General features: G+C 44.4%; 1 protein-coding gene across 3 annotated transcripts in view; it reads left to right on the forward strand.

Annotated features, from left to right (window-relative positions):
* Positions 1-22,040, forward strand: part of LOC147428625 (uncharacterized) — a 30,564-nt gene extending 8,524 nt beyond the window's left edge. For 2 of the 3 annotated variants that reach the window (XM_086497335.1, XM_086497336.1), the window contains 4 exons: positions 19,971-20,064; positions 20,159-20,339; positions 20,425-21,465; positions 21,560-22,040. In XM_086497335.1, the coding sequence (XP_086353461.1) occupies positions 19,971-20,064; positions 20,159-20,339; positions 20,425-21,465; positions 21,560-21,642 (1,399 nt within the window). In that variant the 3' untranslated portion in view covers positions 21,643-22,040. Of the gene's footprint in view, positions 1-19,024; positions 19,096-19,965; positions 20,065-20,158; positions 20,340-20,424; positions 21,466-21,559 lie in introns of all 3 variants that reach the window. The other variant, XM_086497334.1, reaches the window with a different exon arrangement.
* Positions 22,041-22,772: the final 732 nt, after the last annotated feature.

The raw sequence follows: 22,772 nt of genomic DNA on the forward strand, positions 1-22,772 counted from the left end.
TAGTTGGTTGCAGAAGACCCCCATTTTCAGTCCATAAAAACGCAACCAAAACAGTCATTTTCAGCCCCGAAATTCAGCAGATAGAAGACCACAGATTTCAGCCCTAAAGTCGTCGTCGTCATCACCGTCGTTGTCATCGACATAGTCCCAAGTTGCATCAGTCCATTGCATACGCATTGTACCACTTTGTGCAATCAAAAGTAGACGACTCTCGCCGACGAGAGTGGGGCCTTCAGAGGAGGGTTTTACAACGTCTCTGGTGTCGTATCTCTCTTCTCTCTCTATCTCTCACTCTCATACACTTGCACGCACAGTGTCCATACACTTTGTTTGTGATCATAGCACTTTCCATTAAGAACGGAAGGCTCTCCCTTCCATAAGAACTGAAAGGAACCTTGAGCACAGTTCGGAGCACTCATCTTGAGCAAAGCGCAAACAATCATTCCGTTGCACCTAACACTGAATGCCACTGTCCACCTTTTACGGGTCACCCGCGGCATTGCTACCACCATGAAGGGGGTAGAGAGATACTTCTTTTGGCCGAGACTCAAAAAGGATGTGGAAGAGTTGTGCGCAGTATGCCAGAAGGTCAAGTTTGACAGGCATAAGGCACAGGGATTGTTACAGCCTTTACCCATACCCACCCATCCCTGGGAAAGTATTGCAATGGATTTCATTTTTGATCTCCCGAGCACACAGAATGATCACGATGATTTTCTGATTACATGGCACGTCTGAGATGATTGTCTCCAGATTTATGAGTTTGTTTTGGAAGGCAATTTGGGAGAACATTGGCACACGATTGCAATTCTCATCATCGTTTCACTTGCAGACTGACGGGCAATTTGAGATTGCCAATTCAGTGGTTTTAGATTTATTGAAGTCTTGTATCTCGGATAAGAAGACTCAATGGGAAAAGAACTTACCTTTGGTGGAATTTGCCTACAATAACACGATACACTCTTCGACGGGGAAGACTCCATTTGAGATTGTTGAAAGTGCTGTGAAGGTTCCATCCTTCCTAAGCACGAAAGATTAGATATTTGAAGCGGATGAATATTCGCGAGATTTGGATACAGCTTTTGCCAAGGTTCGCAAGACTTTGCAGAAGTCTCAAGAGCGACAAAAAAAGGTAGCAGATCGCCATGTCGCGACTTGAAACTGAAGGAGGATGATTGGGTGCTCTTACGTTTTGAGAAGGCACGCCTACGAAAGAAATAGGGAAAGGAGAGGCCTTTTCCAAAGCTTAGTATGCGATACTACGGACCTTTCCAAAGAACTGAAAAGATAAATGATGTCTCCTTCTGACTGAAACTGCCAGATACTTGGAGGATTCACAATGCATTGCACGTGAGTCTCTTGAAACCTGTTAAGGGTGATGTGCCTGATGATGGGGAGCCTGATGAGCAACCCGAAGTGGAAGAAAACGAGGAGATCCTTGTTCCTGAATAGATGTGGCACATTAGGATACGAAGACTAAAGGTAAAGTCCGAAGGCGGTTCTTGGTTAAGTTCAAGAACTTTCCTGCATTTGATGCGAAGTGGATGGAGGAGGACCTAGCAGATACTCCTCGGGTTGTGAAACTTTACCTCGATGTTTTGGTTTAGCATAGTCTACTCCAAACGGAACCCAGAAATTCAGCTTGGCCGAAGATCTGGTGCAGTGGGATGCACAAGAGGGGAGTTACTCCGCTCCTTTGTCAACAGATGCCTTGATTTTGATACTAAAGTCACTGATGTCTCTTTCAGCTTCAGGGATACTGAGAGTTGACAGTATTCTGTTGGATGACTTTATGAAATGGAATTCTTGATAATGATTCTGATTTGTTCTTGACTTCTTTTGAGTGCAGGAACTGATAGACGAAATGACTGCAGCATTTTGGTCTGATTGATCTCGAATGGATATGGTTGCAATAGGGGTTAGTCAATCGGACATCGATGAGGTCCCGATTGGACCTAGATGTGATTGCTAGCTACATTGCCGATAAATCATGGTCTACGATCCGAATGAATGTTGAATGTCATGTGATGTCCTGTGATGTTTGGTGATGTCCTGTGATGTTGTGTGATGTGACTGTCGATTTTGTACATGTGCTAGACGTGTGTTCCTAGTATGTAGGTACTAACAGTCAGTGTCTGCTAAGACGGTTTATGGCTTTTGTCGGTTTTGCAGGCGTAATCGCGGTCGATTACAATGCTTTCAAGAGGGGGGTATGTCACAAAGTGATGACGTGGCTACGGACAGCAGAAACCTTAATTTCTGCCAGAAACCCTAAAATTCTTGCAAACCCTAGTTTCTGCCAAAAACCCTAATTTCTGGAAATCGCGGAGGTGGAAAAATTATTATTATTATTTTAATAATAAAATGAGCGACGCAAATCCCAGCTTTTTCCTACGCAAGGGTTTTGGATGAGAGAAAGAGAATTGAATTGCTTTATTTTAACTCTCATTGAGAGAGAGAGAGAGAGAGAGAGAGAGAGAGAGAGAGAGAGAGAGAGAGAGAGAGAGAGAGAGAGAGAATTTGCTTTTGCTTTCAAGCTTTTGGGGCTCTACTTTTGGGCATCCCTTGTAACCTTTAAATTAGTGGTGAGGGCCTCACTTCTCAGAGCATCTGGACGCATAGTCTGAGAGTGAAACCCGAGCCACTCTCTTGTACTTTGAACTGATTAATACAAAAAGAATACCGAAAGGGGCGCCAGTCTTTGGGGCCAATATCTCTAGGCACGGAACTCCGTCGGGCCAGTGCAAATCTATTGTGATCTGTGAATTGTTTTGAAGTGGTTATTTGGTGCTGTCGTGATTGATTCTTGACTTAGAGTGTCCAAGTCTGTTATTACAGGAAGTAGAGCCAGATCAGCCCACGGGTTTTTGTACCCGAGATTGGGAAGTAGATTCATGAATCTGAGAGTGATAGACTCTCGAGTTGGGATTAGGAACTTGAGATTCCCAAGGAAGGACTTTGTGTCCGAGAACGCAAAGTTGTTTTGCCCTAAGAGGACTCTGGGAGTAGAGTCGGAGAAGGGTTGCAGGGATGCCATGCCCTGAGTCTGGAAGGTGAGATCCAGAGACGAGAACTTAGATTCTTGAGGATTCAGAATAAGGAACGGAAGTTCCTAGGAATAAGGCTTAAGTTCCTAGGAATAAGGCTTTGCCTTGAGGATGGAAGCTGAGGCTTCCGAGAACCATCAAGTTTAATTCTAGAACGAACGTGGGAATACGTTCAGTTCAAGTGCTTGTATAGACTTCTCCTCAGTAAAAAGATACTAGTACGGGGGAGACCAGCACATCTTCTGGTCCCCAGTACTCCGTCGATCTTCTCACTCTCTATCTCTCTCACTCTCTCTATTTCTCTCTATATCCTCTGGCTTCAGTATTAAGTGATAAATTCTATTTATCCGAGTATATTTTACATTGCAATGCACTCCCGTTTGTGATAGTGGTATTAGAGCATCCCAACTTTGCGAGCTTTTCCTACAGGGCTTAGGGTTCCGCCTGCTTACTTCTCTCTTAGCTTGTCATGGCTTCTTTTATGTGTGTTTGCTAAGCAAGAGCCTTGTGTACAGGAACCGGATTAGCAATTAGCTAATCCTCTTCAGGGATGCACAGTTCTATCGTGAACGAATGCGAAAATGGAGAGTTTTCTTGCTTGAAAACTCGTCCAATTTGAAAGGGAACCGTCCCATTGTATGCGGGAGCCTCTAAGACACACATAGACATGTTCGCTCCGCCCAAAATGATGCGAAACAGAAAATTACAGTCTACTGTGTTTTCCTGCAGGTTTAGGGTTTCACACCTAAATGGCAAGATATCGCCAGGGGAGCCTCGGGAACGCCTTGGGTGCTTGTACAGGACAGTTTAGAGAGATTTCCCGTGAGGAATCTCGTCTATTTCCAGGGGCAAGTAACCCTAAAACATTGCTCTATGTGTGAGGATTCTAGGTGCTAATCCTTAATTAAGTACTTAAACTCATGATTAAGACTTAAGAAACTTGAACTGTACTCAAGACAAGACTTAGAAGACTCTGTGTTTGATTGATTGATCGATTTGTGTGATACAAGGGCTCCTTATATAGGAGACGAAGAGACATAAATGAAAAGACATGTCTCTTGGTGAAGAGACATGACTTTAGACGTAAAGACACATCCTTTCGGCGAAGAGCTGCAACCATTGGGCGAAGAGTCGCACCCGTAGAGCGAAGGGGTGTGACCAGTCGTCGAAGGAGTGTGGCTTTTGGCGAAGAGACACGTCTTTTGGGCGAAGGGGTGTGACCATCCAAGCGTAGGGGTTCTCCTTGGCATGGTACTTCGCGTATCTGCAACTAGGAAGAGATGTAATACTGCAACATAGTCACAATCGTGACATTCCCTCCCTCTTTAAATAAAACCCAGGGTAGTTGAAGAAAACTCCGGGAGAAGGAAATGTATTGTTGTAGTGCTTCTGCATCCAAAGCTCTTTCTGTTAAGTCCCATGTCATGGCACTGTTGTTGACCATGACTATTTTACCAAACTGAAAACTGATCATATCTGCAACTTGATTAGTGCTTTTGTCAAAGTCATTTGTAGCTTTGAGCTTTGTCCAATAAAAGATTGAATCTGTATCTGCTTCGAGTGAAATTATTGATAAACTGACTTGAGTTTTCTTTTGAGTAAAGACCACTGGTTGGAAATCTGTCACAAAGTGATGACGTGGCGGACAGCAGAAACCCTAATTTCTGCCAGAAACCCTAAAATTCCTGCAAACCCTAATTTTTGCCAAAAACCCTAAATTCCGGAAATCGCGGAGGTGGATTATTTTAATTTTTTTATTATTATTATTTTTTTGGAAAATGATGAGCGACGACTCTCTAAGAGAGAGAGAGAACTGATGCTTTTGATTTTAAAAGCTTTTGGGGCTCTGCTTTTGGGCATCCCTTGTAACCTTTAAATTAGTGGTGAGGGCCTCACTTCTCAGAGCATCTGGACGCAGAGTCTGAGAGTGAAACCCTAACCGCTCTCTTGTACTTTGATGATTGATTAATACAAAAAGAAATACCGAAAGGGGCGCCGGTCTTTGGGGCCAATATCTCTAGGCACGGAACTCCGCCGGGCCAGTGTACATCTATTGTGATCTGTGAATTGTTTTGAAGTGGTTATTTGGTGCTGTCGCGGTTGATTCTTGACTTGGAGTGTCCAAGTTTGTTACAGTGGTATAAGAGCACGGCCGATTTCTCTTCTACGGGAAATCCGATCCCCCAATTTTTTTTCCGCGGCACCTATGGCTTCAGGCAATGATCAGTCGACTCCCTCTGCATTTGGAGATGCGGGCTGGGATCACAACGAAGATTCAGACAGAGAGTATGGCCCGCCTCGGCCTACTCAGGCGGAGCAAACAGAGATGGAGCGTCGTCAATTGATTGGCGATGCAACAAAGATGATGCTCAATTTTGCCAAGGACCCGAAGATGGTAAAATATATGCACCAGACCTTTTTGAAAGAGGTACAGATGGAGTGGCAGAGAACCACAACACCACTCCCGAAACCCGCTCTCAAGAAACCTTCTGCCTCCAAGAAATATACGGAGAAGGAACTGGAGAACGTGGTTGATGCACGGATTGCTCAGCTTTTCGACGTGCAAAAGAAAGGCAAAAAGCACGGCAAAAAGCAGAACAAAGGTACCGACTTCCCGGGATATTTAGGTCGTCGGTCGACATTTGACAAGGCAAAGAAATTGAAGAAGCGCGTCAAGTTTGAAGACCTACCCAGTTCTTCTTCTTCTTCTTCTGACAGTTCTTCTAGCTCCTCGGATTCGAGTGAAGAAGACAGAAAAGGTAAAAAGCGAAGCAAGAAGCAACGCTTTGGAAAGGGCAAGAAAAAGGCAAAGAAGGTTAAATCTCGCCCAGAGACTGACAGTTCTACTGAGGACTCGTCTACAGACAGCTCAGATTCCGATGACGGAAAGTTTTATGCGAACAAGAAGAATTTTTACAAAGCCAACCAGTATGACTTTCTCGAAGATAAAAGCAAGAAAGTCCGAGAGTTTAAGGAAGGTGGCCACTCGATCAAGTTTGATACTTTTCAGGATACTCAGATGCTTCGAAGGCTTTGTCTTTTATACAGCAGTTTGACATCGCTTTCGCGGGAGGACGCTATTCAGAGCACTCCAAGATTCGGAGAGCTGCCTCTTACTTTAAGGGGAATGCTCGTACTTGGTGGTCCACGCTTCTATTAAGCAAGACTGTGCCAGTTACACGGCTGAAATTTAAGAAGCTTTTTATTTCTTCTTGGTTGACTCAAGAGTTTGAGCGAGATATACGAGCTGCTTGGAACCATCTCCGGATGACCAAGAGCGATACAGTGAATTCTTATTGTGAAAGATTCTGGAGCTCTTTTCTACCCACCTCTTCATTCAAGAAGATCTCATTCAAAGAACAGATTGAGCGGCTTATCTTGGGTCTACATACAGAGATCCGAGATCATTGCTTGGAACAAAAGTCAGCTTCTATTCAGGAGTTGATGAGTCATGCAAAGCGGGGCTTTGCCATTCACTCTGGCAGTCTGACCTACCCCACACATGAGGCCATGACACAATGAGCGGAACAGACTTCTGAGAATGAAAGTAGAATGAAAAAGAGCAATCCAGAGAAAAAAAAGGATGCACGACCCAAGCTTACTCCTGAGGAGAGAGCTCGCTTCATGAGAGAGGGAAAGTGCTTTGGATGCGGGGAACATGGACATAACTCCGCGAAGTGCCCTCATAAGGCACAGAAAGAACAGAATGATAAAGACGACGACAGGTCTGAGAGTTCGAGAGCAGCTGAGGAATGTGGCAGAAAAGGCAGATAGAAAAGCAGAACTGGTACCACATGGCGTGGGACCTCCACCAAATCTAATGAATGAAAGTACAAACTTTGCCGCTTACGGGGCAAAGTGAAGGATCAGGAAGCTCTTTTGAAGGAGCCAAGGCCAACTTCTTTTCACTTGGAATTGGCGGCTCGATTTGGAACTACGCCCGACAGACTGACGCCACAGGCGGAGGGAGTTCGACTGGCACCCGGATGGGATGTTGCCATTACACCGAGCATTGGCAAACTTTGTTTGCAATGACAGGGGTGTTCAGGGCACGTGAGTGACGTTCTACTCGGGATCCCTTGGTACCACAAGAACTACGCCGTGGTTGACTACCGGGCCGAGAAAGCGACTTTGATAAATGAAGGGCTTAGAGATTGTACTTGATGAACTTAAGTTTTCTTACTTATTCTTTTGGGAGAACTGAACGATGGATAAAAGTTGAATATGTTTTGACCTGAAGAAAAGAACGCCAAGATTTTTTTCTCCACGCTCATGCCGATTGCTTTTGAGAGGGCCTGAAGATCATACCATTGATCTGATATCTGGAAGCACGCCACCGAATCGGCCACCTTATCGTGTGAGCCGAGTACAGAATGAAAAGATTATGAACTCAGTGAAAGACCTCTTGGAAAAGGGTCTTGTCCAGCCTAGTACTTCACCGTATTGCTCTCCAGTGTTGTTGGTTTTGAAGAAAGACGGATCTTGGAGAATGTGTATCGATTATAGCACTCTCAACGAAATCACCATCAAGAACAGATTTCCGATTCTTAGGATCGATGATATACTCGACAGGTTATAGGGATCCTCGTGCTTTAGCAGGATTGACTTGAAGAGTGGATATCATCAGATCAGGATAGCACCAGGAGATGTCTACAAGACAGCTTTTCGGACGACTTTTGGGTTATTTGAGTTTTTGGTGATGCCTTTTGGCTTAACCAATGCTCCTGCGACATTTAACCGGATGATGGACAGGATTTTTCGAGAGTACAGACTATTTGTTGGCACTTTCTTTGACGACATCATTGTTTTCTCCAAGAATGAGGCAGAACACAGAGATCATCTGCTTCAAGTCTTTCAGGCAATTACGAGATCACACGTTAGTGATTAATGCTAAGAAAAGTGAATTTTTCCTACTAGAGATACACTTTTTGGGACACATTGTGTCAGCAGCAAGAGTGCGAATGGACCCGGCCAAGATAGAGACTATCCGTGATTGGCCCGATTTGAGGAAATTCCATGAAGTTAGAAGCTTCTTGGGACTGTGTTCGTACTACAGGCGGTTCATACGAAAGTTTGCAGAGGTTGCTTCCCCTTTGCATACCTTGACACAGAAAGGAGTACCTTTTCCGTGGGGACCCACAGAGGTGACTGCCTTTCGGACATTGAAAGAGAAATTGACTACGGGACCAGATTTGACTTTGCCGGACTTGCAGAAGTCATTTGAAGTATATTGTTATGCTTGTGGTCGTAGTCTGGGTGCGGTCTTGATGCAAGAAGGCCATGTCATAGGTTACGAGAGCCGTTTGTTCTCTAGGCCGGAGATGACAGCACAGATCTATGGGAAAGAGCTTTTGGCGGTTATCCATGCTCTTACTCAGTGGCGGCATTACCTACTCGGAGCGGATTTTACTGTCTTTACAAACCATCAAAGTTTGCGCTACTTCTTGTCACAGAAGCAGCTTTCGGAAAAGCAGATGCGGTGGGTGAACATCTTGTCACAGTTCCACTTCCAGATTGTCCATGTGCAGGGACAGAAGAATGTGGTGGCAGATGCTTTGTCTCGGAAACCGTTGGTTCTGGCTATTTCCGCGATACATCATAGGAGCTTCGAGGATATGGTCGATCAGTATGCCACAGATACAGGTTTTGCAGATATTTTCACACGGATATGGGATGGGGAGACAGTAGCTGGATACACCCTTCGGGAAGGCTACTTGATGAAAAAGACTATGTTGTGCGTTACACAGCCGTTGAGGGAAAAGGTTATGACTGATTGCCACTGTGCACCTTTTACGGGTCACCGCGGCATTGCTACCACCATGAAAGGGGTAGAGAGAGATTTCTTTTGGCGGAGACTGAAGAAGGATGTGGAAGAGTTTGTGCGCAGTTGCTTGGTATGCCAGAAGGTCAAGTTTGACAGGCATAAAGCACAGGGATTGTTACAGCCTTTACCCATACCCACCCGCCCCTGGGAAAGTATTGAAATGGATTTCATTTTTTTTGATCTCCCGAGAATACAGAATGATCACGATGATTTTCCGATTACATGGCACGCCTGAGACGATTGTCTCCGACAGAGACCCCGGATTTATGAGTTTGTTTTGGAAGGCAATTTGGGAGAACATTGGCACGCGGTTGCAGTTCTCGTCATCGTTCCACTTGCAGATTGACGGGCAATCTGAGATTGCCAATTCAGTGATTTTAGATTTATTGAAGTCTTGTATCTCGCATCAGAAGACTCAATGGGAAAAGAACTTACCTTTGGTGGAATTTGCCTACAATAACACGATACTCTCTTCGACGGGGAAGACGCCATGAGAGATTGTTGAAACTGCTGCGAAGGTTCCATCCTTCCTGAGCACGAAAGATTAGAAATTTGAAGCGGATGAATATTCGCGAGATTTGGATACGGCTTTTGCCAAGGTTCGCGAGACTTTGCAGGAGTCTCACGAACGACAGAAAAAGGCAGCGGATCGCCATCGTCGCGACTGGAAACTGAAGGAGGATGATTGGGTGCTCTTACTTTTGAGAAGGCACGCCTAAGAAAGAAAAAGGGAAAGGAGAGGCTTTTTCCAAAGCTTAGTATGTGATACTACGGACCTTTCCAGATCACTGACAAGATAAATGATGTCTCCTTCCAATTGGAACTGCCAGATACTTGGAGGATTCATAATGCATTGCATGTGAGTCTCTTGAAACCTGTTAAGGGTGATGTGCCTGATGATGGGGAGCCTGATGAGCAACCCAAAGTGGAAGAAAACGAGGAGATCCTTGTTCCTGAACAGATTTTGGCACATAATGATACGAAGAAGGGTAAAGTCCGAAGGCGGTTCTTGGTTAAGTTCAAGAATTTTCCTGCATTTGATGCGATTTGGATGGAGGAGGAGGACCTAGCAGATACTCCTCGGATTGTGAAACTTTACCTCGATGTTTTGGTTTAGCATAGTCTACTCCAAACGGAACCCAGAATTCAGCTTGGCCGGAGATCTGGTGCAGTGGGATGCACAAGAGGGGAGTCACACTCCTTTGTCAACAGATGCCTCGATTTTGATACTAAAGTCACTGATGTCTCTTTGAGCTTCAGGGATACTGAGAGCTGACAGTATTCTGCTGGATGACTTTATGAAATGGAATTCTTGATTATGATACTGATTTGTTCTTGACTTCTTGTGAGTGCAGGAACTGATAGCCAAAATGACTGCAGCATTTTGGTCTGATTGATCTCGAATAGACATGGTTGCAATAGGGGTTAGTCAATCGGACATCGATGAGGTCCCGATTGGACCTAGATGTGATTGCTAGCTACATTGTCGATAAATCATGGTCTAAGATCCGAATGAATGTTGAATGTCATGTGATGTCCTGTGATGTCTGGTGATGTCCTGTGATGTCGTGTGATGTGACTGTCGATTTTGTACATGTGCTAGATGTGCGTTCCTAGTACGTAGGTACTAACAGTCAGTGTCTGCTAAGACGGTTTATGGCTTTTGTCGGTTTTGCAGGCGTAGTCGCGGTCGATTACAATGCTTTCAAGAGGGGGGTATGTCACAAAGTGATGACGTGGCGGACAACAGAAACCCTAATTTCTGCCAGAAACCCTAAAATTCTTGCAAACCCTAATTTTTGCCAAAAACCCTAAATTCCGGAAATCGCGGAGGCGGATTATTTATTTATTTATTTATTTTTTGGAAAATGATGAGCGACGCGAATTTTGCTTTTGCTTTTTTTTTTATAAAAAAAAAGAAAAGACTCTCTAAGAGAGAGAGAGAACTGATGCTTTTGATTTTAAAAGCTTTTGGGGCTCTGCTTTTGGGCATCCCTTGTAACCTTTAAATAAGTGGTGAGGGCCTCACTTCTCAGAGCATCTGGACGCAGAGTCTGAGAGTGAAACCCTAACCGCTCTCTTGTACTTTGATGATTGATTAATACAAAAAGAAATACCGAAAGGGGCGCCGGTCTTTGGGGCCAATATCTCTAGGCACGGAACTCCGCCGGGCCAGTGCAAATCTATTGTGATCTGTGAATTGTTTTGAAGTGGTTATTTGGTGCTGTCGCGGTTGATTCTTGACTTGGAGTGTCCAAGTTTGTTACAAAATCTGTAAGGTATTCCATTGGTTTGTCTGGAATAGTAAAATCCTTTTGAAGGGATGTCGTAGATTGAGACAGATTAGTGTTTGGAGGTATATCCATCTGTAAAGGTTTATCTGTGTAACAAGTTGTGTCCAAATATTCAATTGCAGCGACTAAAGTAGTGCTGCAAGATTCTGTATCCGTTTTATCCTTTGTATCATTGAAGGTAAGAATTGGTATCTTCAAGTTTGAAGAATTATCATTCACCACAGCATGAGTTATCTCATCAGAAACAAAGACTTCATTCTGCAAGGGCGGTGACGAGGCTTTTGTTTTTGCTTGGACCACAACCAAAGAAGTTGTGTGCGTTTGGGATGCCACACATGAACCAAAATCTCTTGAATCTTCAGCTTTATCAGCGGGTATTAAGGCTTCCAGAGTAGGAGTAGCATGGCATGGCTCGCAAGGGGGAACTTGTTCAGCGTTGCGCCGTTCACGACCGAGTACTCGACTAGGGTCGGAAATATGTGCCACTATGTGAGCCCACTTCGAAGAGGTTGAATGCTCTTTAAGGGGAGATCTTCTGAAAGCTTCATGTTGTTGCTTTTGCCGATGATCATTGTGAGGTTGAGGCTTGTTATAGCAGTCATGCTGCCAAGAATGTTGCTTCTGAGCATGTTGTTGCTCAAGCAAAGCGAGTTTGTGTTGGGTTGTCTCTGAAGAAACATGCTGAGGGTGAGACTTAATTTGCTGAGAAACCGTCGAAAACTGTTTGATACCAAAAGGTTGTTGCAATTGTCGCCGGAGAGCCTCCAATTTCACTGTAAGTGAGGAGATGTCTTGTTCCAAGGCGGCTACCCGTTGCTTCCACAATGAGAGGTGAGAGTCCATACTCAAGCATGAACCGTTGATGAGAAGGAAGGCTTTGCTCGAACGAAGGGTCTTATTTGTTTTACTGTAAGGCTCTTTTAATGGTTGCGCATGGGGTGTAATTCTTGTGTATAATTTTTGGGGTAGGCCAGCCAAGTTTGGCCGGCCACTTTGGGTTTAATAAATTTGGGGGTTTTTTTTTTAAATTGATAAGGTGTGTTGGCATTGGCTTTTTAAAAAATTGGGGGTTTTCACATGGGGTTTTAAAAAATTTGGGTAGTGGGCGGCCACTCAAGGCAAGTGAACTTTGGGCTGCCACTTAATGAGTTAATTTGGGCTGCCACTTAATGAGTAAAATTGAGGGTATGTGGAACGTAAAAGAAAGACCAGCCAAACCAGCCAGCGTAAAAATTACAGGGGCCAGCGTGAAGAATTCTGCCGCTTGGAGAATTTAAGCCAGCGATTCAATATTTCTGATGTGGGCTGCCGTTTGGAGTGATGTGGGCTGCCGCTTGGAGAGGTGTCGCTTGGGGAATGTTGCGATGTGAAGGGATTCCAGCGAAAGGGTGCAATTCAGCCCGTATGTGCAGAAATTCCGCCAAAGGGTGCGCACACCAAGCCCACCAGGGGGTACTCAATTGGAGAGGTACACATTGGCACTTGAAAAGGCACACTCTTTCGCATTGACCCATGCACCATCACGAGCATGACCGGTACGGGTACACACAGCCATGCTACTGTCTCTAGTCTTATGTAGTGTGTATTATACTAGAACATAAGTAAACTTTGGTTACCTCATACGCGTAGTAGAAGTACACCATCTTTCCTCTGCGGCCATACAACACACGAGGTGAGGGTTGCAGGTAGGGTCGGCAACTGTGAGGCTAGGTAGATGCCAAGTCCAAAGGCTCGGGAAAAAAATTTGCTCTGATACCACTGTGAGGATTCTAGGTGCTAATCCTTAATTAAGTACTTAAACTCATGATTAAGACTTAAGAAACTTGAACTGTACTCGAGACAAGACTTAGAAGACTCTGTGTTTGATTGATTGATCGATTTGTGTGATGCAAAGGCTCCTTATATAGGAGACGAAGAGACATAAATCAAAAGACATGTCTCTTGGTGAAGAGACACGACTTTAGACGTAAAGACACATCCTTTCGGCGAAGAGCTGCAACCATTGGGCGAAGAGTCGCACCCGTAGAGCGAAGGGGTGTGACCAAGTGTCGAAGGAGTGTGGCTTTTGGCGAAGAGACACGTCTTTTGGGTGAAGGGGTGTGACCATCCAAGCGTAGGGGTTCTCCTTGGCATGGCACTTCGCGTATCAGCAACTAGGAAGAGATGTAATACTGCAACATAGTCACAATCGTGACATTATGCGATGAAGTGGTTTGCTCAACCATCCGGAAGGTCATCGATTGATATGATATCCGGTAGTTTTTTTTTACCAACCTGCTACTGCGGGTAGGACGTTATGAAGGAACCACCCCTGCCTGATAAGGGAAGATATGGTAGTGCTTTTTCCACAAGTAAATGAGCGGGTTTGCTGTGGAACCAAGTCGACAAGTCGAGAAATCATTTGATTGAGCGTGTTCGCGCTGAGAATCTTACAAAAGGAAGGAAATCTTCCGAGTTTTTAAAAGCTGTAACACAGCATGAGTATTATGTACACTTTCGGTGACATGGATAACGCATGAAGATGCAGACCTTGTTGGAAGTGGATTGGCAGTTGAGATACCTCTCTTGAGCCCCTTTTTGCACGCCTTGATATTCCGACACAAGAATCTTTATGTGAGATGCGTTCGCTCGCTTTGTGTTTCTCTACTGAGAATGGTATTTTGATGGTCGATGATCATCAAGTACGCTACATGGATTCCCCACTATAGTAGCAAGTTATGGTTATAGCATACACTTCTTCATAAGCAGGACAAGCACCACTCGCATACTGCTAGTATGAACATGAACTATTTTGTTCGTGCATGTAATGATTGGCCAACTGCTCCAAGACGGAAAGAGAAACCTAAACAACATATGGGAGAACATCAGTGGCTTCGCTCTATTGTGAACCAGGTTTGATTATATGTTCTAAAAATGCTATGGCTAGAATCTCATCTGCATAAGATTTTGCAAGCCATCATCGATGCTTGCAAGGTGAATCGGTTTTTTGGCCTCTGCAAGGAAGACACGCTAATGGGCGTCAAGAAAACATTGTTGGTGGCAACACCCATAGTAGGAAAATGTGGAAAGAAGTGCCGCAGTGCACAAGGAATCTTTGAATGGGAATAGTCGGCCTACATTGAGCGAAGGCCAAGACAACAACTTTCCCCAGTGAGGTGGCAGACTCTATTTGCCAAAGGAAGACATCCTCACGTGAGATTAATGCTCTATGATGGACATATCCTATGTGGGAGGATACAAGAGTTTTATATACTCAGGACTAATAGTGCAGGATTGCGCACAAGGACAAATACCCAGATTGATTTCTAGGAGGATTATTCTTCTCGAGATTGAGAAGGTGGAATTGAGTTAATAGATTCTCGGATAAGGAAACTTCCGATCTGTTGGAAAGACGTGAATGACGAGTTCCTATGTGGGTTGTTAGTTTGATGATTGGTGAAGGATATCCTCGAGCTACTAGAGCAAGGACATGAATCGGTAAGGTAAGTATTCAATTTTTGAGTTTAATTTAGTCTTTAAGTTCTCTTTTGAGACATGACCAGCTCAACTCAACATTGAGCAGGTTTTGGATTTTTTTCGATTTCTCCCCTGGCAGTTCAGTTGCACCTCTACAGTTGAGGACAACTGTTTATAAGTGAGAGGGATGTTGCTAAATTGGCTTAATCTGACAGAAAAATAATTCTAAACAAATTGTTGGAATTTTAAGTGAGAGGGTTTTTCTCACTGGAGACATCCGAGTACAGATATTTCTAGTGCGTCATTCAAAGTAATTTTGGGAGCATTGTGAACGGGAATTTCTGTAAGGCCACCAGGAATGGGTACTTCTGATGTGTCACATCGGATGATTGACAGGGAGCATTGGGAAGAAGTATTCGATCGTCCGGGAACGGACTTCTATGATGCGTCATAGGATGGGTGACATAGAGCATCGTGAAGGAGATTGTACCGTAAGTTCGGTAGGAAAGGACTAGGTGAGGGTATTCCTGATGCGTCACAGGGTAGGTGATGGGGGCATTGGAAAGGGAATATCCCATAGTCGGGAGGAAATTCCGAACTTAGAATGTGCAGTGTGCACAAGGATGAGCAAGCACTTGAATGAAGATGGGTTTAGAGGAAACTTTGAGGAAAAACGGATGCTTTTTGAGAAAGCGGGTTGCTTTTTGGGAAAGCATCTTTTGGGAAAGCAGATGCTTTCCCGCGAGGAAGTCTATGTCTGCATTGAATCCGTGCATGTGGTTGCATCTAGGGACGCTTGGGAAGTGCTGAGTATGCATTGTTTTCAGCTTATAAGGTTTTATTGAGCTTTTGGGCAGGTTCAGACTTTTTTTCTAAAGGGCCGGCCGCCCACTCAATAAGTGGGCAGCCCTCAATTAAAATAAGTTAAAAAAGAAAAAACTCAGTGTTGGCAGCCCACGATGATTTTCTCTCAGCAACAACGATCTCTTTCTTCCTTTCTCTGGTGCTCCTCTCCTCCCCTATTCATGCCGGCAAGTCTGCCCCTATTGCTGCCGGCTGCCAGGAGCCACTAAAAGCAGACTCTCTCTCTCTCTCTCTCTCTCTCTCTCTCTCTCTCTCTCTCTCTCTCTCTCTCTCTCTCTCTATGGGACTACAGAAAAAGCCAGCACTAGAAGGAAGATGAGGCTGCTGCAGATTTTCAGCCCCAAAGACAATGCCGCCGGTGACGCCCATGGCTGCCCCGAGTGTTCCCGATGTCGCCAAGACCCAGTGCGCGAGTTTTATGGCAAAGAAGTGCCTACGGAGCAAGTTTCCTTCGTGACAAGCTGCTGTTTTTCTCTGTTTTCAGCCCATAAACGTCGTAGACGGGGCTGATTTACGAGAAGGAACCCGAGAGCCACCTCTTTTGTGAGTATGATTGGAAGAGAGGATTCTTTGTGCAAAGATCTCTGGGGGGGAAGTTGTTTTTTCGAGAACCGAGTCGGATCTGAGCGTGGAGACCTTGACGGTAACTTTTTCCTGTTATGATCTATGAGTACTTGTTTGCAGGTGTACTTCCTCTTTGTGAGGGAGTAGGAACAGAGGAAGGCACGAGCCTCTGAAGGAGAAAAGCGCTTTGAGGAACTAGAGCCAGATCAGCCCAAGGGTTTTGTACCCGAGATTGGGAAGTAGATTCACGAATCTGAGAGTGATAGATTCTCGAGTTGGGATCAAGAACTTGAGATTCCCAAGGAAGGACTTCGTGTCCGAGAAAGAAGAGTTGTTCTGCAGAAAGAGGACTCTGGGAATAGAGTCGGAAAAGGGTTGCAGGGATGCCATGCCCCGAGTCTGGAAGGTGAGATTCAAAGGCGAGAACTTAGATTCTCGAGGATTTAGAATAAGGAACGGAAGTTCCTAGGAATAGGGCTTTGCCTTGAGGATGGAAGTTGAGGCTTCCGAGAACCATCAAGTCTTATTCTAGAACGAACGTGGTAATACGTTCGGTTCAAGTGCTTGTATAGACTTCTCCTCAGTAATAAAGATACTATTATGGGGGGGGACCAGCCCATCTTCTTGCCCCTAGTACTGTGTAAATCTTCTCACTCTGTATCTCTCTCACTCTCTCTATTTCTCTCTATATCCTCTAGCTTCAGTATTAAGTGATAAATTCTATTTATCCGAGTATATTTTACATTGCCATGTGCTCCCGTTTGTGATAGTGGTATCAGAGCTCTGGTGATTTGATACTTTGGTTGCTCCAGCCATGATGTAGACGATAGCAGGGTGCGCCGTGTAGTTATCCATGGAGCATTGGAGATAGAGAGACGTCAGTGGTTATGCTTTTGCGGGTGGCAAACTGTCCCTCATGACATCGTGAGGTGAGAGTTTGCAGCGTGGTCTATGGTGACGGAGGCCCTTTCCTAGACTGTCAGTTTTCTTCACAGGATCAGATTTATAGGATGTGAGGCAGATTACAAAGGGTGAAAGATGTCAGAAGTGGGAGCCTACATACAAATCAAAATAGTGGATTTCAAATTAAATAATTCATATATATTCATATATAAGTGTGTGTGTGTGTGAGAGTGTAATGAGATGGCACCACGTGCCAACGGAAAAGAACTGATTGAACAACTTTAAGCACTTCAAAAAAATTGAAGTGAGAGAAAGAGAGCACGACAGATGAGGCGCGGAGTGGCGGAGTTCCACCCCCAGAGAGTAGTGGCCCCAAACCGTGGCGCCCCTTTCGGTGTTTCTTTATATTGCTTCAACATAGTACAAGTCTGGGCACTCTTCCTCTGCTTCTGCTCTTGCTAGAATGCCAGAGTAGAGGTCTACAATTTGTACTTGAATTTTCAAGGCCCTTGGCCTCTAAAAGCAGCTTACAGTGAAAAGCTTCTATTCCTAAAAGCATCCGATCCCCCAAAAGCAAGTTAGCGCTGATTCAGGGAATTCCATACACATGCCACGTCAGCTTGTGCAGCACAAAATGTGGAAATCCGTATTGCTGCCACGTGACATTGCCAGCGCGATTTGCGGAATCTGCAGTACATCCATGCCACATCATTAGCTGATCGCAGGTCTTTATTTGTGTGTGTGTCTTCTTTATTTTAATGTTTTAAGGCTCTAGGAACTTGGGCCCCCATTGGACGGGGTCCCATAAGGTGGGAACTTCTCTTTTGAAAATTAGGCCACTCGGCAAGAGTTTGTAAGTTGGTAAAACTTCTTCTGCTGCTTCTACTTCTTTTGCAGCTACTCTTAGGGTTTAGGCCCCTCGGCCGGGATCTGCAAGTCGGCTAGGGCCAGGCTCGGAGAGCCCTAACCCGTTGGGTCTTCAGTGGCTTGACACGTCAACAATGAGAAATGAAATGAAATGAAATGATATATTAACGTCTTCAAAAGGCCAAAATGACCTATGAGACCATCAGATACAAAGTGGTGAATCTAATACAACGTCTGAAGTACAAGTACAAAAAGTACTGAAAGTAAAAATGAAAACTGAAAATGAGTGTGAAATGTGAAATGTGAAAATGTAGAATAGGCCCTCAATGACAATCTAGGTGTCGTGCTAGAATGCCTCTGATCCTCTGTTGGAGTCTTCGTGGATGGAGTGTGCTCCTGTGTCTCGGTCGTGGTCGTCTCGATCTCCCGAGCTCAGTCGCCCTGTCAATGAGGGTGCCTCTTGTACGAATGCGGGTACAACCCTGTGCTGGTGGTTGGTCTCTTGGCTCCCTCGATCCAAAGAAGTCTGTGATCTGTCTCTGCGACTATCGTGCTCCATGTCTCCTCAACAGACTATCTCTATGTCGGTGTAGCTCAAGTAGGTATAAGCCAAGGCATCTCTGATCTTGATACCTCATGACTCTATCTATCTATCTATCGATAGATAGATAGATAGATCGATAGATAGATAGATAGACAGATAGACAGATAGATAGATAGACAGACAGACAGATAGACAGACAAACATATAGATCTGTATACGAATATACGAATCCCTAGGTGGAAACTTGCTTTTCCTCTTTGTCCCTTTGAAACATGCATGTAAGCTCTTATTATAAACTTGACCTTTCAAAGACCTTTCAAAGACAAGATAGGTTTACCTATGCATGCCAGAGCTGATGGCTATACTGTCTTTTGAAGTAAGTACTGTCTTGTGGATGATTTCTATAAGTCTATAACTTTCTTCATAGGGGAATCTGGGCTTTTTCTGGATTTATGGAGGAATATATATAGCTTTTACTCTAAGCTGCTATAGCCTAAAATTGAGCCTAATTTGCTGGTTAGTTTATGTTCAAAAATATCTATTGGCTTTTTGAGGAGAGGTCTTGATGCACATTTTCACATTCATCTCAATAAGATTGTACCAAACAATGAGAAGCACATAGTCTGTTGGCTTTTTACAACTATGGCATTTCAAACTGCAGGTCAGTCAACAACCTTGAAGCGCTTGTCATTTGCAAATAGTGAGTTTGGCGATCATAGCTTACAGATTTTGGTTAGTGTTACCTATATTCTGAACTTCTGCTGGCATTTCTCTCGAGAATTTTGTGCATGGGCTTTACGTCTGTGCTACGTAAATTTATCCAGCTTTTGATAGTTTCTTCCTTTTGTCAATGCATGAAGGAGTCTGTTTATGTCATTCAGGTTGATAGGAACATGCTGCTTATTATAAAGTCGTGCAATGACACTGCGTAGCAGTGCGTAGCAGGGGAACTATGGATTTTTTCACATGCATGCCCGTTGCCTATGTAGTATTTTTTGTGGTCACTCTCTAGAGGACATGTCAATATAACTACCATGTTTTGCGGGGTCCCCTCTCTACATCTCGTTCCTTAACTGCATGAAATAAGGTAGGTGCTGTCTTCGGCAAAGTGGGATATTTGATCAGAAAAGAGTGATGTGAAATGAAGTTAAGGGAGAGCAAGGTCTTCCCTTCCCTAGCTTTCCCTGATTGGTCAGATTCTTCAAATTTAAGTAGGTTAAATAACACTTGGTGAGGACTTTGCTGCATAGAGAAGCCAAGTCTGGCAAAAGCTGAGCTAAGCTGGCAGGCCTTTCAAGACACGTAAGGACCAACAAGGATGCCAGGATAGGGGAACGATTTTTTTCTGTTAAAGACTTACATCCTGGTGACTGCTAGGTTGTGGAATCAGGGGGCTATCAGCTTGCATTCAGATAAATCTCAGAAATTATTTTCTCCAAGGAGGAAGTCCGTTGCAAGCAAATATTTTATTTCTAGCCACAAGTTCTGTTCTACACATGTTTTGTGGGATAGACATGCGTGGGGAGCGCTGAATTTGCTCCTTATGTGTAAAATATTCTTGCGTCAATTGAGTGTGGGTAACACTTCTTGTCGTTCTGGCAGGGCAGGTGTCTTCAAGAATGTGCACAACTGGAGATTCTCAATCTTTCAGCCTGTGCACTTACTGATGCAGTAGCTCCTCTTTTAAGCAATATACTCAAGGTTTAACTCACTCTTCGACCTGTAAGCTTTTTTAATTGATTTGATCGGTTGTGATGGTCTTCGCTGTACTGATTGTAAGACGACTATGTTAAAGGCGCATGTTTGCAGGAAGACCCAGGCAGATTGGCAGGCAAGCTTAAGAAGTTCGAAAGGGGTGAATGCACTAACAAGGAGACCCAAAGGTCTTGTTGCTCTTGACGTTTCTTTGAACCAACTGTCAGACATAACGGTACAGACAATTTGTGGCGTTTTGAGGATTGGCACCCCAGTTGAAGGTAAACCATTATGCTTTCATGTGTGCAAAGACCATGTGTTGGCCGCCCTCCCTTCTCATCCAGTGAGGTTCGTTTCTGTAAACAGCCCTGAATTTAAAAGGAAATCAGCTTACACGGGTGAGTGGAAAGCTACTTCTCGACGTAATGGAGGAGTGGGCAATCTTAAGGTTTGTCGATCTCCGTGACAATGTTGACAATAGCTTGATGGGTGTGCTTGAAGAGGGCCAACACTTGACTTCATTTTCACGAGTACAAGCTCCTTTCTGGATGTCCTCACCCTCTACTAGGTCCAGAAGAGCATGCTACAAAAGCTCTGTGAAGAAGCCAAAGGAGGCCGGTGTCTGGGAAAGCACCAAGCCTATGGATGATGTGTATAAGAACTACACAAAGAAGAGGTCAATACGCCCGCAGTCTGCACCCTCGGCAGTCCCTTTCAATCATCAGGCTAGAGCTGTACATTGCAAACCCCCCTCACTAGCCTCCGAATGTACCAAAAAGCAAACCGATTTCAGGAAGGGCATCCCTGGGTTACGTGCTGTTGACATGAAGTCTGTGGTGCAGCCCACAAAAAGGCCATCAACAAGCCCAGAGAAGTCTCAACTAAATGCTGGAAAGAAGCAAGGCCTGTTATCTTGCTCGACTTCACCGGAATTTGCAGCATGGGACCATGATGATGCAAATGCCAAAGAGAATAGGTTGCCCTTCCAGACGAATCAGCCCAATGCTTCTTCACGAGAGAGGGAGACTTCCGGAGAGAATTTTCCATGGAACGATTTCGAAAGGAAGGGTGTTTCTCGTTGTCAGCCCGAAGGTGCAACAGTTTTGAGACAACTAGACATGACAAAGACACAGAGGTTTAGACAGAATGTGGACAACGGAAATCATCGACCGACAGGGGGCGCAAAACAAGGTTCGAAAAGGCCAAACCAGCTCAAGTCGCAGACGGAGCGTGTGCCTCTGGTGTACAACAAGAGTCGGGCTACAGTGGTAGAGTCTCAAGGAAAAGGTGATTTTGAGAAGGATATTCAGAAAGTGTCCTCAAATCCACCTTCAAGATCTGGGATTCAGACAACTGAGTGGAACTCGTTCTTGAAGGAAATCACACAAGCCATCTTTCACCTTCAAGGTAATCTCTCTCTCTCCCCCCCCCCCCCCGTGCTTCAAAGGGGCTTCTTTGGAACACATATTTCCTGATGATTTGCCTTTGTTTTTGGTTTCAGAACGGCTAGACGAGCTGATTGGGCCTGCTGATCCTGATTCTTTAACAGAGCAAGCCACCTCTCAATTGCAAGTGCTGTCTTAGTATTCATCCCAAGCAACATTTTATTTGTGGTTGTATGATTTTTTAATCCGTGTATGCTGAAAATTATAGACTAGAAAGTTTGGTTCAAATCACATGGGCAGGCCTTTCTAGCCCCATGTTTGGGAGGGATGACTCGCATTGTCACAAACGTCTCTTAGCATTTAAAGGCATTATGCTTATATGCGAGTACTAGCTCTCCATATTTTTGGGGGGAAAAAAAAGTTTTCAAACCACTCTGAGGAAGAAGGGAAGAATGGGAAAAGTATCAAAAGATGAATCACAGATGAATGGAGTGGCTAGTGAACAAGCAAAAGCGGTGGCACTGCCTATACAAGAAACTTTTCTGGCTGGTAGTACAATGCAACCTTGCTCATGTGATTACTCTCTATCTATCTTAACTGGCTTCGGTTTTCTTGCTCTATATTTTATTTCCTTTGTTTTAGAGAGTAGCAATGGTAGGCCTCGACGATTTTGAAGATTACAGTTAAAAATCATAGTTAATAATGAGAATTTCTCAAGGCTTGCTGTTGCGGAGTAAGCTGTGTTTACCAGGAAGAAACCATGATCTCCAACATGTGCCACACTTTATGTTCTTCATCAAAGGGATAGCTATCAGTTGCAAAGGTTCAAGTCAAGCAAAAAGAGCCTTACCGAAGTTCCACCTGTAAGTCTAGGCTGTGTTGTGATTGTCTTCAACTCCTTCCTTCCTTCCTTCATAGAGATGCCCAAAGAATGGGCCTATCTTCAAAAATGGGAACCAAAGACTCACCTCAAAGAGGAACAAGAGTAACAAAATCATACCAAAAATTTAAAGTTTAGCATCCAGTGCGGGGTCTAGAGTGCCTTATCATGCTAACACCTTTCATTGTTTTCCAAGGTCTCTTGCCAGGATTCACATTAAATTTGAAAGTGACTTCCACATCAAATTTAGTGCTTCCACGACTCTCAATCATGGCGTACATGAAAGAACCGATACCCAAACATGAAGTAAATCTTCGCCATTTCATCCCTTTCCTCATTGGATTGGACAATTCTCGTAGTTAAGTTTCACACATAGAGGCAATGAGGAGAAATTGGCTCTCCCCTCCATATTGAAAACCTTGAGCACTTTGCAAATACTCTTTCTTTGA

Source organism: Adiantum capillus-veneris, chromosome 23 (genome assembly GCF_014529385.1).
Source record: "Adiantum capillus-veneris isolate H3 chromosome 23, ASM1452938v2, whole genome shotgun sequence".
In the NCBI taxonomy this organism is placed as follows: domain Eukaryota; kingdom Viridiplantae; phylum Streptophyta; class Polypodiopsida; order Polypodiales; family Pteridaceae; genus Adiantum; species Adiantum capillus-veneris.